The 14711-nt window shown below is 42.8% G+C and overlaps 1 protein-coding gene across 1 annotated transcript in view; it reads right to left on the bottom strand.

Annotated features, from left to right (window-relative positions):
• Positions 1–474: 474 nt before the first annotated feature.
• The window catches only part of SLC35F1 (solute carrier family 35 member F1), a 255373-nt gene continuing 241136 nt past the window's right edge, over positions 475–14711 (bottom strand). Inside the window, exon 8 of the mRNA XM_069805117.1 lies at positions 475–4652. Coding sequence (XP_069661218.1) covers positions 4428–4652 — 225 coding nt within the window. The 3' untranslated portion in view covers positions 475–4427. The remainder of the gene's footprint in view (positions 4653–14711) is intronic.

Genomic DNA, 14711 nt, shown 5'->3' with positions numbered 1-14711 from the left:
TGCAGCACAGGGCAGAGCAGCCGGGCGGGAGGGCTGGGCAAGGCAGCCGCGGACACTCAGTAACCTCTGCCAGATAAGCCCTTCAACATCACACACGTGTGATGCCCCCGATTAATTCTAGATTGATTAATCATTTCTGCAAGGCAGTGGGGGAATGCTGCTGTGTCCAAATGAGGGCAACGAATAGCAGGGTACCTGAGCTAGCCATTGGGGGTTAAGACAGGTTAAGACAGAAGGTGCACAAGAGACCCCTTATCCTTCTGGAGCAGCACCTGGGGGCCAGCCAGGATACCGAAGAGGGTCTAATGGCACCTATGCTTAGACACCTTGGAAGGAGTTGTAGGTTAATCACCTCACAGGGGAAAGAAGTCCTCAGCACAGCGAAAAATTATGCCCTGTAGTCAAGATTTACACTGTAGAAAAATCATTTTAGGCTAAGAAAGCAGAAAGGAAAGAGGCAAGGAAACTAATGACCCCGCTTTCATAAAGCATTTATTTTCTTTTTATTTGAAAACATTATACAGGCATTACATTGCCACAGCCAGTCCATATAGGTGCATGCAAATATCAAAATGGAGAAAGGTTTGTTCAGCTTTTCGATGCAGGATTTGGGGTTGGGATTTTGTTTGCTTGGTTTTGGTTTTGGTTCGTACTTCCATCTGCGGTGTCAAGATTAGTGTGCTTTATTATGGCATTTAACAATAAAATCCTACCCATGGGGTAAAATTTATATTTGTAGCTAGCTCAGGAATACTAAATGGTTTTTAAAAAAAGGAAAGAAAACGATACTACACGCTTGTCAAAATGTTAATAGCACAAGTTAGCAATCTCTACACTATACATTGAAACTTCTTATGACACAGTGGTGCAAAATTTTCAATTGCTTGGTCTATCGTTGTGTGTTTTGAAACTTTATAGCTGGAACAAAGACAAGGTCTGTCTCCCAGTGAAGGTTTTCATCCAGTAGCAGAAAATGACATCAGTCTTGCTAAGGGCTGCTCAGGGCCAGCAGTGTAACAGGCTTCCAGTTACTTCCAGTTTGTTCAGGCAAGGAGCTATACAGAGCTAGAGCTGTCCTACGCCACACAGAGAGTAGCTGCCGGTTAGATAGCCGAACCTTTGCTGGTGCGTACTGAGGTCTCAAACTGCAGAAAACAAGCGGGTAGAAGTAATGTTTTCCTTCACTAGACCTCAGGTTTTCAGTCAACAGTTACTTGTAAAGCTATACTACTGTTTTCCTTTGAGGTCCATCCAGCACTAGCACGCTGGTGCTAATCCAAGTATCCCCCTCATTTAATGGGAGACACGGACGGCAAAGCAGCCCCACTTTGCCCATCGAACCCCTCCTGCGCGAATAACACAGGGGACGGTGGCTGGGCGCAGAGCGCACGCCGAAACATTCGTAACTTACTCCCGTACAACTGAGCCTTTTAAAATAGCCTATAAAAATGGCTTCAGACGGCACCTCTCAGCCACCCGTGGGGCGCAAAGCCTTGTCAGTAGGAACTCCCAGCCCAGGGACCCGGCCGGGAGATGCCTCCTGCCCAGCTGTTTCTGAGAAGACTCTAACAAACATCTACAAGTTAGTGTCAGAAAAATGAGGAGGGGGAGGCGGAAGGACTACAAACATTTGGCTTAAAAATAAATACTAAAAATGAAATTAACCAAAACAATTATGCAAAAGGAAGGAACTGTAAACATGAAACAAACACACACGCACGCAATCCTCAAAGTTCTCAGACCAACACGGGGACTAATGTTCAGAGAAAGGTATTTAATTGGTATAAAAGGTAGCAAAAAAGACTGAGATGACAGGTGCCCACCAGTGTGCCTCTGGGTACCTGAGGGAGCCGTGGCGGTTGCAACCAGAGCCCCTGCTCCTGGGGAAAGGACGAAACCCACCTCCAGTCGAAGCTCTCCCAGGGCTCGACCCGAGGATGCTTGCTGGCCCCTGGGCACGAGGGCTTCCCCCGACCATGCGCTTCCCACCTGGACTTCCACCCCACAGACCTTACCCTGAAGTATCGGGTAATCCTTCTTGTGTGGCTTTTAATTTTGTTTTCTTTGAATCCCGTAGGATTTAGACTTTCCTTAATATCCCCAGAATACGGACTCTGTTTCTCTGTAGGAATCTTTTTTTTTTTTTTTTTTTTAAATCCTCAATGGTTTAAGAGAAAAAGCTTGGAAACATGAGTGCTAAAATGATTAAATAAACAGAAGGCAGGGGAAAAAAAAAATCATACATTTGTTATGAGTTTAAAACCAAGCCATTTTAACCAAGGTTTTTGGGCTGGTTTTGGGCATGGTTTGGCAATACTGCAGACCCTTCCCTCAGCTGCAGCAGGATCGTGGCAGACAGCCTAAACACGGTGGAACAGAAATCGCCTCTTCTCCTCATCCACGGCAAGAATAAGATACAACATACTTCTGCTGTTCAATAGCGTTTTGGCATTTGCCACTTCATGTATATTATGCGTACATACTTCTCCCAGTCTGCTTCAGGGAAGTCCCTTCTATATTAAAGCAGAACAGGACTATAAAAGATGAATGTTACTTCAGCAGAAATTCATCCTGCTTGGTTGAACTGTGTGGCCTTTCTAATCTCCAGAGTACAGATTGATTTTTTTTTTCTTTTAAAAATAGAAATAGGTAAGTTGTATTTTTCAAACATGAAGCCCTACATTTTTGCTTGTGACAGACTTCTTCAGCAGAATAACATTCAAATCAAATTCATCTTCTATGCCCACAAGCAAAATATTCATCAACCCTGCCATAAACTCCATTTTCAAATACAACGAATGTATTCACACTTTTACAGCACTGTTGTGTACTTCGTAAACTCCTTCCTTCTGAAGAAGGAAGCCTGAAGCATTTTAAACTAACTTGGTCCCATAGCACCCCTGTGAGGTAGGTAAAATATCATTGTTCCCATATATACAGACTGGGAAACTCAGCCACACAGAAGGTTAAGTCATGCTCAAGGATCATGCAGAGATGTGGCAGATCCGTGAATAAAACCAAGCTCTCCTGGATCCCTCTCCTACCTGTCAGACATAAGATCATCTCTCCTTCCTTAAATTAAAAATAGATGATGGATGTTGAAATAATGATTTCCTCTTATTGGGCTCTCAGAAGAGCAAACATACAGGCAGAGATGGATTTTTCATGGTGGTGACTAAGATTTCCCCTGTTCTGATAAGGCTCCTGGAGCAGAAGTACAGTTGTGGAACACACTCTTACTATTTTCACATGTCCCCAGGAATGTAAGAAAACTGCTGAATTCTTCTGCTAGTTTTGTAGTTAATGAAAAATAATTGCCTGCACCCTGCTGATATGAATGCCTTTATGCTACTGCAGCAACACCAGCAGATGGTCCAGTCTTTCTGCTCATGAATTCCTCACTTAATCTTCCTGATTTTTACAATTTGTGGGTTTGGGGGAAAAACTGACGCATTTCTAAAGAGCTATTGTTAGCATAATGAACCACAGGAGACTAAGCAAACTGGAACAGCAGAAGGCGCCCTCGATGCACTGAGTATCTAAAATAAGTGCCCTGATCCACACGACATGTCATCTTACCATGGAGAGGTACAATACATAGGAAACTAGAAAATGCGTTTTTCTTTTTACAGATTAAAATTTAAAAAGTAAGAAATCTGTGTTAAGTCACGACTACAGAGAAACTAACTCCCTGTCACCTGATGCAGAACCTCAGCCGCTAGGAAATCTGCCATGGATCATAGAGAGGTCAATGCTTGAGTACTTCACTGCTGCAAATATAGAAAGGCTAAAATGCTCGCCTTATACCTATTCCTAGAATAGAGACGGATATTGTAAGTTGTCCCTTCTCTGGATTCATGGAACAGATTACCTAGAAAGGGCAACTAGACAGATAGCACAGATGAATTCATTGTCTTTCCCTCACGAAATCCAAGGTGCTAGCAAAAATGTGTCAGGGTGTTGCTACCACGAGTAACCCATCTATTTTGTGCAAACAAACAAATCTTAGAGAGAAATTAACAGTGACTGCACAAGTGTATTTGCTGTAAAAAGGTGGCTTTTCCACAACTGGTGTGGCTTAGGCATAATATCACTCACTGGGTGCAATAACACCCTTCTATGAATTTCTTTTTGTAATTTCAGCTTAGATATTGAATATCTTTCGAAGGTAGTTTGACATTAACTGATTCATATACAGCAGTTTGTATTGCAAACATGCTGCTCGTATCATAAACGAGGGACTGGCATCTCCTTGCAATGAACACCCTGGAACGAGTAGTTTGTATCTTTATGAGCTTTCCTTATTTGCTACCTTGCAGCTCACCGGTGTAACTGCACCTGGTAAATACCTTTCTCTATGTACAATACAGAGATAATGGATATACGAGCTCCACTGAATCATCAGCAGGTGATCAACAGCCCTGGGTTTAAGCGACTCTAACGTGAGGCTCCTCTTCTGTCTCCTGCCCCAGGCTGGTGTATGTTACCGAAGGCTCCAGCTGGCCGGTGGCTGGCAGGTCTACAACAGGTCCTGAAGGGTTTCGAAACTGCTTGTACACCCGAGGATCCTGGGCTACGTAGGTGGACGTGGAGGAGTAGAGCACCAGCCCAACAAGGATAGTGAAGAATGACAACAAGTAAAGTCCTGAAAACTAAGCAGAAATAAGAGTAGAGTCATTAGACACAGCACCGGTTATCCCGAGCTCATGGAGACCCACAGACACGGGTAGGCACAGATCCTTGTTTTGGCACGCACCGCACAGAACAGACCTCCTGTCACTGGGATGTCGACTTTTTATGGGAATGTCTCTTTGGAAGCCGATTTGCTCCCATCAACTCCCCTGTCTTCCACAACCAACAGCCAACCAGTGCCTTCCCATGGCCCAGGCATATTAAGTATTGATCAGGTGGGACTTGGGAAAGCTGGGCTCTGGTCACAGATCCAAAGCTGATTTTGTTGTGCTTTTAGACAAGCCAACCACTTCTCTGAGTCCAAGTTTCTCTAGCTCCAGTGTGGGGTACTCTCATCTACAGCTGTCTGACAGATAGTGGACAAATTTGCAGTTAATTACAGCTAAACCATACGTCTGCGAAGTATGACATGCTGTTGGTAATACAAAAATATAATTAAATAAACATTTAAATACGCATTTAAAACACATATATTTTTTAAAAAAATATATTTTAATAAAGGCACTTAAAAAGCCCACCTGCAACTTCCCTTGCTTGTAAACAGAAAGCAGACACTAAAAGATTTAATGTGAGTTTGGACAGGATGAACTTCAGCTGTGACACGTGCTCTGGGTTGACCTCAAGGAATTTGGAAGTACGTATGGAGGGCAGTTAACTGAAAGCTCAAGTACCCATATTTTAGCACACAGCTCCTCTAGATCAAAGGTCAGCCTGAATTTTCTGACACAGCCAAACTCAGTGTGCCTGGACTAAAAATACAACACAAATAGCCTTTTTGGCAATACGTTAGTCCTTGCAGATAAAGGTAAAGGCAAAAGCAGGGTTTCAAAAGCACAGACCACTGGATATCAGCTTTAGATACTGGGTTCCTCCTACGGGAGACACAAAAATGGCTTTAAGCCCTAGACTACAAATAATTGCTTCTTGCATGCTGTATGTGAGAAGCCATGAAGGACAAATTGCAGGGCCAACTTGTTGGTGGGGATACAGAACCGATTTGTATTCAGTGGGACTTTAAAAAGTGCCTGTATTCTGCAACTGTCAGGGATCCGTACTTGAACACCAACAACTGGCTGCAACCTGTTATTAGCTGCTCTTCATGAGGTACTTCACTATTTTACATGTTTTTTTAATCCTGACTATGCTTTGACAGATGCCCAATTCGTTTCCTCTGGATCACTTTAGCACAGCACAAAACGGATAGACTGGACTATATTGTAATGGAAGCTTTTTAGCAATCTGCCTTTTATATTTAAAGAAATAATCATTGTGGAGAAAGCAAATTTTACTTAAGCTAACTTTGTAGCTATGTTAATTCGTTGCCATTTAATAAACCTACAAAACCTGCGTCCAACTTCCCGCCTGAGGAAGCATTTGGCTTTTTTACAGAATGCACAGTATCTTTGAAAGCTTTGGACATATGACCCATGGTGATATATCTGTATGTGTTTTTGTTTCCCACAGCTAGTATGCAGGTTTTAGAGGGAAAGGACCATAATGGGGAGAGTTTAAAGTGTGTCAGAAGGATTACAGGGTAGGAAGAGTTCTGCTTTTCATCAGCTGTTAATTGCTTTTTCCCAGGAGTGTCACCAGGTCTTCACGTGTCATCTGGCAGTACGATTTGATGTAATCATCCAGCTGTCCCACCAGCCGCAAAGACAGTGTCGAGCCTCTCACCCTGCGACTGCTGAGGATTCCTCCCATGTGCCAAAGCTCTGAAAGGACTGTTTAGGCTTAGGTCTCCCCCATGTGGCAATCAAATCCCAGTCAATCGTTTCAAAGCATTTTCCAATTGACTTTTTTCCCCATTTTCAGTTCAATTTTGCTCTCAGCACTTCCCCCCCGCTTCGCATGTGAACTTGGGTACCACTTGGCAGCAGTGGACTTGACTAAGCTGAAGCAAAACTCAGGAGCCAAATGAATCTAGTTTCCCAAGCTGGGAACTAGTTCCCTAGCTTCCCACTGTCCCTCCTTCCCACCTTATGCCTGAATTTCTCACCCCGGACAGCCAGCTGGCTTGCTCCACTATATAACCAGAGTGCCAGCCAGACTTGTGATTGCCTTGTGTCCTGCTGTGAGGAATCTGTGGGTCTTCCAGCAGCTAAATGTGCCCTTTTTCTTGCTCCAGCCAAAACCAATTCACTTTCATTTTAGTTCGTGGCTCCAGCTCTACCATATCCCCCTCCTCCCGGCCATAGCTCTCGTTCCTCTCTCAGGGGCTTCCTGCCAGTGGGCTCTTTTGCTCGATAATATTCTCTCCACGGCAGTATGTCCCCCAGTGGCAGCTCTCCAGCCTGGGAGAAAGGGTTTGGATGAAGCTGGGGGAAACCTAAACAAAGGCCTGTGAATCATTTGTCTTTGGTATCTATGCACAGCTAGTGCAAAGAGACCTGGATCCTGACAGCCCTATAACAATTCCAACTTTACCTTCCTTAGAAAGAAGTTAAGGTTCAGGCCGAATTGTTTTCTGCAGCGGCTCTCTGCAGCACTGAAGTAGAAGGGTTGTTAGTAAGGTTAATATGGGAATATATACTGTAGGTGTATGAGAAATCTCTGGGTTTTGTCAATACTCTGTCATATTGACCAAAAGTCCCTTGAAATCAATGGGTATTTTCCTCCTATTAAAACAGCACGGAATCCAGCAGTGTGATGGGAGGGTGCAGATTTAGTTCATCAAATACAAAATCTGTTGTTCACTGTACTGTGTTCCTCAGACTCTAGCAGAAATCTTTGTATTTTATTGAAGATAGGACTTCCAGGCACACTCTACTGCAACGTCTACACGTAGGTTTTGGAGTTTTTTTATCTCGACCTGCAAACCTCGTATGCTGAGATTCACTATTAATAGACAGAAAAGAGACACATTCAAAACCAGCAGAAAGAGCTACTCCTAAGAAATGAAGTGAGAGAAGGTAATTTTTCATTGCTACCCTCTACACAACTCCAGTACCAAACTGCAGGCCCTCAGGAGGTGTGTAATTCCTCTCTGGGTCTAAAAAGCTACTTGAGAATGATTTTGTGCTTCATTTTTTGACTTCTCTCTCAGTGTCTACAGAAACACATTTCCTCTAAGAAAAATATTTTTAAAATATCCAGATTTGTACGTCTCTCCAAATCCCACTTCCCTCCATGCTAAACAAGATAACTGTACGCTGCTCAAAGAGTAACATGGTCAGAAATTGTTTAGCTCAGATTAGCTAATGGGTGTCACACACCCTAGAGTAAGCAACCAAACAAATAACTCATGTTTCTATATCATTAAATAATTTTACTATAGATTTTGTATCTACATATATAGGTACATATGTATATAACTTGCTTATCATGTAGTTTACTGAGATACCAGATGACTTTGTGATTAAATCAATGATCTAACACTCTCGAGACCTGGGATTGATTTTCAGCCTATGAATTTCTTTTCTGAATCAAAATGATTATAGATGACCCTCAGTTTCTTACACATTTAAGAGACAGTAACACTTGGTTACTGAATAAAGATGGGTCTACAGAATAAAAATGGGAAATAGGGATATCATCCTCTGAGGAGAAGGCAGAGGCCTCCTTTACAGAGAAAAACTAAGTGTCTTAGTTACAATGACATTTCAGAGTTCATCACTGACATGAAAGGCATCTGCCAAAACTTACTGAGCAGTCAAATTAAACAGCTAAATCAGCCCTACTGATCTCACCATGGCTGCTCTGCTCTGACATCTGGGTGTCTGTAAATGCTTCTCCAACTGTAAGTATTCAATATGGAACATGCAAGGACATGGACATGTTGGAGCAAGTCCAGAGGACGGCCACAAAGATGATCAGAGGGCTGGAGCACCTCTCTTATGAAGACAAGCTGAGAGAGTTGGGGTTGTTCAGCCTGGAGGAGAGAAGGCTCTGGGGACACCTTATAGCAGCCTTACAGTACCTAAAGGGGGGCTACAAGAAAGCCAGAGAGGGACTTTTTACAAGGGCATGTAGTGACAGGACAAGGGGTAATGGCTTTAAACTGAAAGAGGGCAGATTTAGGTCAGATGTAAGGAAGAAGTTCTTCGCTGTGAGGGTGGTGAGGCACTGGGACAGGTTGCCCAGAGAGGTTGTGGCTGCCCCATCCCTGGAAGTGCTCAAGGCCAGGTTGGATGGGGCTTGGAGCAACCTGGTCTAGTGGAAGGTGTCCCTTCCAACCCAAACCATTCTATGAATCTGTAATTCTGTGACTTCAAAACATTAAAAAATTAGGAAAATGTAAAACATGTGTCTTCTCTAGATGTTACTGAGAACCTGTGGTGAAAATAGCTTACAGTAAACTACCATTAATTTTCAGTGAAGCTAAACATACAAAGCAAAACCTAGACAAAGGTAACAAGATAATATGTATAACAAGATTTGCTCAGTCCATCAAAAGCCACACTGATTCTGGATGAGTGGATGTTTCTGGTATTTATTTAAGAGACATTCCTTAGGGACCCAGTACTTGAATGCATTCCCCCAGCCAGGCTTAGCAGAAGAGCTAATGACATCTGATGGCTTTAGCTGCAGAAGCAGGGGTCTTACTCCTCACTCCGATATGTGCTACTGCAGAACCCTGCCAGAAAACCACTGCAGCAGCAGTAAGGTCTAGCTGACCACAGAAAATAAATGGTGAAATCAGTCTGACTTTGTCATCCATGCACAAAGACTTTTACATTAAAAAAGAAGAGAACCCAAACACATCTGCAGTGTTGTTTGGTTTTTTTTTTTAAATAAAATACCTTACAACAATGCTACATACAATTGTGGATGAAGTTTACAAAACCCATTTGAAATTTAGTTTATATACAGTACTTTTGTTCCAAGTGTATCAAAATTACGCATTTTGGGAGTAAGTCAAGTATCACAAGATTTCTAAAATACAGAAGATGCACATAAAAGCATTGGAAAACTTAAGATTTTTAAAGATCCAGCATGAACTATTAAGCCTTTCAAAATTTGCTCCCCACTAGTTCTTATTCTCTACTTCTATTATCTCTCCCTGCAAAACTTGTCTTTCATATATTCTTAAACCATTATGGCTAAACCACGTCTACTATTTCCACTTGAGATTCTTACGCATTAAAGTAATCCACTTCAAAACGTAGGTGCAAAAGAAACTTCTGGCTGGGGAGCAAACAGTGCAGCTGATTTCATCCTCTTGAATAGCGATAAGACAGTAAGAGTAGAAGAAAAAAAGAAAGAAAAACTGTTCAGAAGGCAGTACATTCATGCCCAGGTCTGGAGAGAGCGACTCATTCTTCAGTACACAGATTATGACTTTAGAAGGGAAAGCACGAAGAAGGGGCATAGAAGAACGGCTGTATCACAGCGCGGAAACGCTGTGCTGACTGACTGACTGCTGCAGAGGGAATTTGCAGACAAGTAGTTCTGCCTGTCACAGATGTCCACATCCACTTTACCACTGACACTAGGGCAAAACAATATCCAAAGTGACAAAACGAGACAGATGTGAGTCTGCAGAGAAGCCCACACAGACAAAGAAATTCAATGATTTGCTAATTTTGGTTTTTCACTCAGCTATCATGATAATGATCATGACCATTATTACAATGGTTATGAAAATGCAAATTCTCTTTTACCCGGTCCATTGAACTGGAAATAGTCTGCCGGAGCAGACTATTGGAGCTGCGGCGCTCCAGTTCCATTTGTATTTCACAACAGCAGCTGTAGACCGAATCTCTTGGTAGGTAACATGAAGCCCAGCTCCTAGCCTGTGGCAACCCAACTGTGCTTTTTAAGTCTTTAAAAGGAATTTTTTTGTTACGGGACTAATTGAAAATTTAGAATTATCATGTTTCATATATTCAGTGATAAAGTATGAAATGGAATAACTACCTTTTCCTTTACCTCGTCCAAAAATTCTCCACATTTTAACAAAAATGAATAAAGAAATCGGGTCTATTAATTCAAATTTTAAACCTTATAGAGAAGTGATCTCCTCAGAACCACACTGATGAAGAGGGACAAAAAACTATGTATCAAGCGGAATTCAGTTAGTCCCCTATTTCTGTTGACACCCTCTGTGCTCTCCAGACAGGCGGTTCCCACCACTATCTTACTCCAATCAGTGGGTCTGTGCAGTCTGATGAATCTCTCTGTTTTCCGAACTAATTCAGTTTGTAGCATACGCTGCACAGCCCATCAAAGCTAAGGCCAATAGGGGTTCCTGCACCGACTTAATGTCTTTTCCCCCTGGGTAATTTCACATGTGAGTACCTGAGCGGGCTGAGCGAAGGGAGTTAAAACCAAATTTCTCTCATTATCTTTTATATACCAAACAGACATTTCCACTCGGTTTGATGAATTGATGGAGAGACTGAGCTTCTTTTCACACTGTTTTCTATTTTCCTCTCCAATACAGCAAATGAAGTTCACCGTGACCAAGCGCAGAAGGTGCGCTGTGGGATGCACACACTCTCCAGCCAGGAAGGGTGAGGGCTCTCAGAGCTATGAATTCACACGGTGCTTTCACTTGCATAGCTGGATACCACAGACATATTACTTTATTGATAGGAACGGGAGCCAGCACCCAAGTCATAGCTCATAGTGCTCTCTGGCAACTCCCTCAGCTCAGATCCATGAGGACCTGGCCAAATTTGTCTTAGGTCGGGACGGTGACTCACTCAAACTATTGCTGACTATTTTTGCCCCAGCCTGCGAGGAAGATGTCCGTTTGGGATTCAGGGTCTGCCCTGCTCTTTGTCGGGAGACCGATCTGCTGGTTCAGACTCAATTACTGCTGTCTACCTTCAGGGGTGAAAGAGAAAGACCCGACCTTTGGCTGATCACTGATCCCAGGTGGGAGTTATGGGCAGAATATTTCTAGGAATACGTAGACATCTTTCCAAACGGACTGCAGAACCAAGCTCTAGGCAGGTGATGCTACATCTTTGTCATCAACAGAAATTGGGGCAGCCACCGAGAGTGAAACACAGTATTTTGTAAAACCCAAATGCAAGCAAACACCAGAAGGGCTGCTGTGAGTTTTCCAGACTGTGTTCGAACAGATAAAACTCATTCACCTGAACCTTTCTATGTCCTGCCAGATCTCTCAGATCTTTAATCCAGAGATCCTTAAAGGGACCCAAACCACCGAGATACGGTTTAGCACGCCTTCTCAGCTCTCCAACTGCAGAAAATTGAATGCCCAAGCCAAAGTGTTGGTTCTCTTGCTGAGAAGGGTACCAAGGGGTGCTGGCCAGCTTCAGTAACAACCATAACTTCTGGGCAGTGAGTCTGTCCGCTACCAGCAGGATTGCATTGTCTTCACACTTTAATGACCTCCAGCTATTTTTCCAAGGCAAACTGGGAGGATATAGTCTTAAGTGATGACTTAAGGTTCTATCTTGCCCTCTGAACTCAGCTGGGATGCAAAGTGAAATTTGTAGCTAGTTCCTCCACATCTTTTTTCTTTTCTTTCCTGTCCATTGGCAGTCACATAAGAAGGTTTTCACTGGATGAAGCTGCAGGGCATGTCTCAACGCATCATTGTTACTCATGCCAGCCAGAACCCAAAGCAAGAAGCATCTGGCTTGCTTCAATAACAGTGAAAACCTGACATTGGCTTCATTGCCATTTGGTGAAAACAAAGAAGCCAAAGGAAGTTTTGCTTCTGTCCTTTCACACATGAGAGAAAGGCCAGAGTCCTCAATTCCTGCTGCCTGCTTGCACCCTCAATATGCTGTAACCCGCATGAAATGCTGCCCGTTACTATGTCTTATACTGAATCACAAATGTTGCACAGAAATTGTGATGTGAAGTAATCATATGACACATTTTCTGTATTTTCCAGTTGATTCTCAAAGATCCTGTTCTAGTGTTTGCATGTTTTACTGTAGGTAAAACATAGTGGTCTATGCCTTCTGTCTTCTAGCAGTGCCCTCTTTTTTAGTCCTTGCATTGTATTTGCTGGTGGGCACAGTTTAGCTGGTAAGACAGTGGTGAGTGGGAAAGTCTTAAGCTCTTAGATGCTGAGGTTATCTATATGGGAGAAAAATGGGGGCAGGTTACCAGAAAACTGTCACCACAAATTCTGTTAAAATTTGGGAAACTTCATAGTTTTCCTGGAATTCACTGGTGGAAGAAAAGAAACTTATGGAGAAAACTGATTGCATTTGGAGAAAAATCTCCAAGGTTGATGTAGGCAGCTGTAAGGCAAATACTGGTTTTGCACAAATCTGCATGATTTCAGGCTTCACAAATGATATCATTAGAAAAAATTCATAATAGGCTGTCCCTTCTAAATACATGCCTGTTAGGGCAAAACGTTTGTGTGAAATGGCTTATCTTCCTTTCCCGGGTGCCGGGAGAGATGGGAATGCTGTTTTTTCTTCTGTTTCCCTTTGTTGTCTCTGCCATCAGATGTGGAGAAAAAATGAGCCTGTGTTCAGTACCCCTGCGGTACCAGCAGTCTGTCTAATTAAAAAGTGCAAGGTAGAATGAGTCCTGCAATCTGTTTTAATCTTATCTTATCTACATAGGAAAGAGATTTTTGTGTGACGTTAAAACACTTATATTACACTGTTTTAATTTCCTGTGAGCATCCTTATTGTGGGATAAGCGGGCTTCATTTCTGATTATTTTATATCAATCACTTGGCAAGACAGTGGTAAAGCAATTATCCTTTTAAATGTTCTTAATACAAAAAGGAGAAGCACAACTATAAAAATAAAAACAATTTCCCCTCCCCACTTTTACCTTTCAATATTCTTTGCTGGTTTGCTCTATTAGCTGTCAGTTGCCATGCGTCTTTCTGGTTTTGCGTGTAAGTATTTAATATAGTAGCAGCTGTCTGCTGTACTTGATTCTCTGTTACTGTATATGAGGCCAATTGTGTTCAGTGTGTTCAAAACCAAGGTTACAATAAATGATTCATCTTGGACCCTTTGTTTATATTTTTCTGCTGAATCTAACAATACATTCCCGCAGTAATGTTCTTCCAGAATGGTGTTCTTTTCCCTCAGCCATACAAACGGGGAGCACTGCTACCCTGAGAAACAAGGAATACGCAGCTGCCGTTACCCTTACCACGAGTGACTATGTAAGTTGTCCGGAGGGAGCGCGATACGGCTGTTTCGCATCGGGGTTCTCTGTGGTCTGGCGCGTTCGCTGCAAGCAACGTGAGGCCAAACTCCAGGGGCTCCAAGAGCTCTCAACTGAGTCAACTCACAAGACAGAGGCACCAGGGAATCAGAACAGAGAGCACGCCCTAAGCTGTCAAATCCAACTCCCCATTACCGCATACAGTCAGACCACATATTCCATCTGGTAAATACGCCCCGTCCTCCTGCAAGCATTATTCAGGTTTTTGGCCACTCCCCCCTAATCTACTTGAAGTCTGTTCTGGAACCTCCCTGCTGTGATAGCCAAAAAGTCCCCCTAATTTCTATTCCAAATTTATGCATTCTCCATTTCTGCCCATATGTTCTTACATCTTTAGCTTGAATAATTCTCCTTTCCTCCCTCTGAATTTATAGATTAATTTATATATTTTGAGCTACCATAGTCCCTCCCAGTCCATCAGAAATCAAAGCTATGTTACATACAGCAAACATTTTTTTAGGATTTGCACATTCAGTACATTGCTAGTGGACACATGCTTACCCAAGGCTTTGGAGCAGATAAGAGAAAAAGCTCTGTTTGGCCCTCTTGAGCTGACCAAAAATCTCTGTAGCTGCAGCTAGCAAAGTGCTGTCCTGACATGGTAAGTTGTCCTGTCCTACAGCATTAGCACTTCTCCATCAATACTAGAAATACCTAGACTGACCCATTTGGAAACAGCTTTGTCACAACCCTGCTCAAATTCCTCCCATCTGTTGCCACAGACGTTAACCTCACACTTTGTGCTTCATGGCATTTCTCAATGTCATCCAGTTTTTGTTGCCTAATTATTTTAATCCTTCTTCCTACTGAGGGTGCCAAAGCTATTACTACAGTCACTACGCAAGACTGGTCTTCAGACCAACTCTTTGGGACCTCCATCAGTGAGCTCCTTC

Source organism: Haliaeetus albicilla, chromosome 17 (genome assembly GCF_947461875.1).
Source record: "Haliaeetus albicilla chromosome 17, bHalAlb1.1, whole genome shotgun sequence".
Lineage (NCBI taxonomy): Eukaryota > Metazoa > Chordata > Aves > Accipitriformes > Accipitridae > Haliaeetus > Haliaeetus albicilla.
The sequence above is the reverse complement of the archived record's forward strand: the minus strand, read 5'-3'. Positions and strand labels throughout refer to the sequence as shown.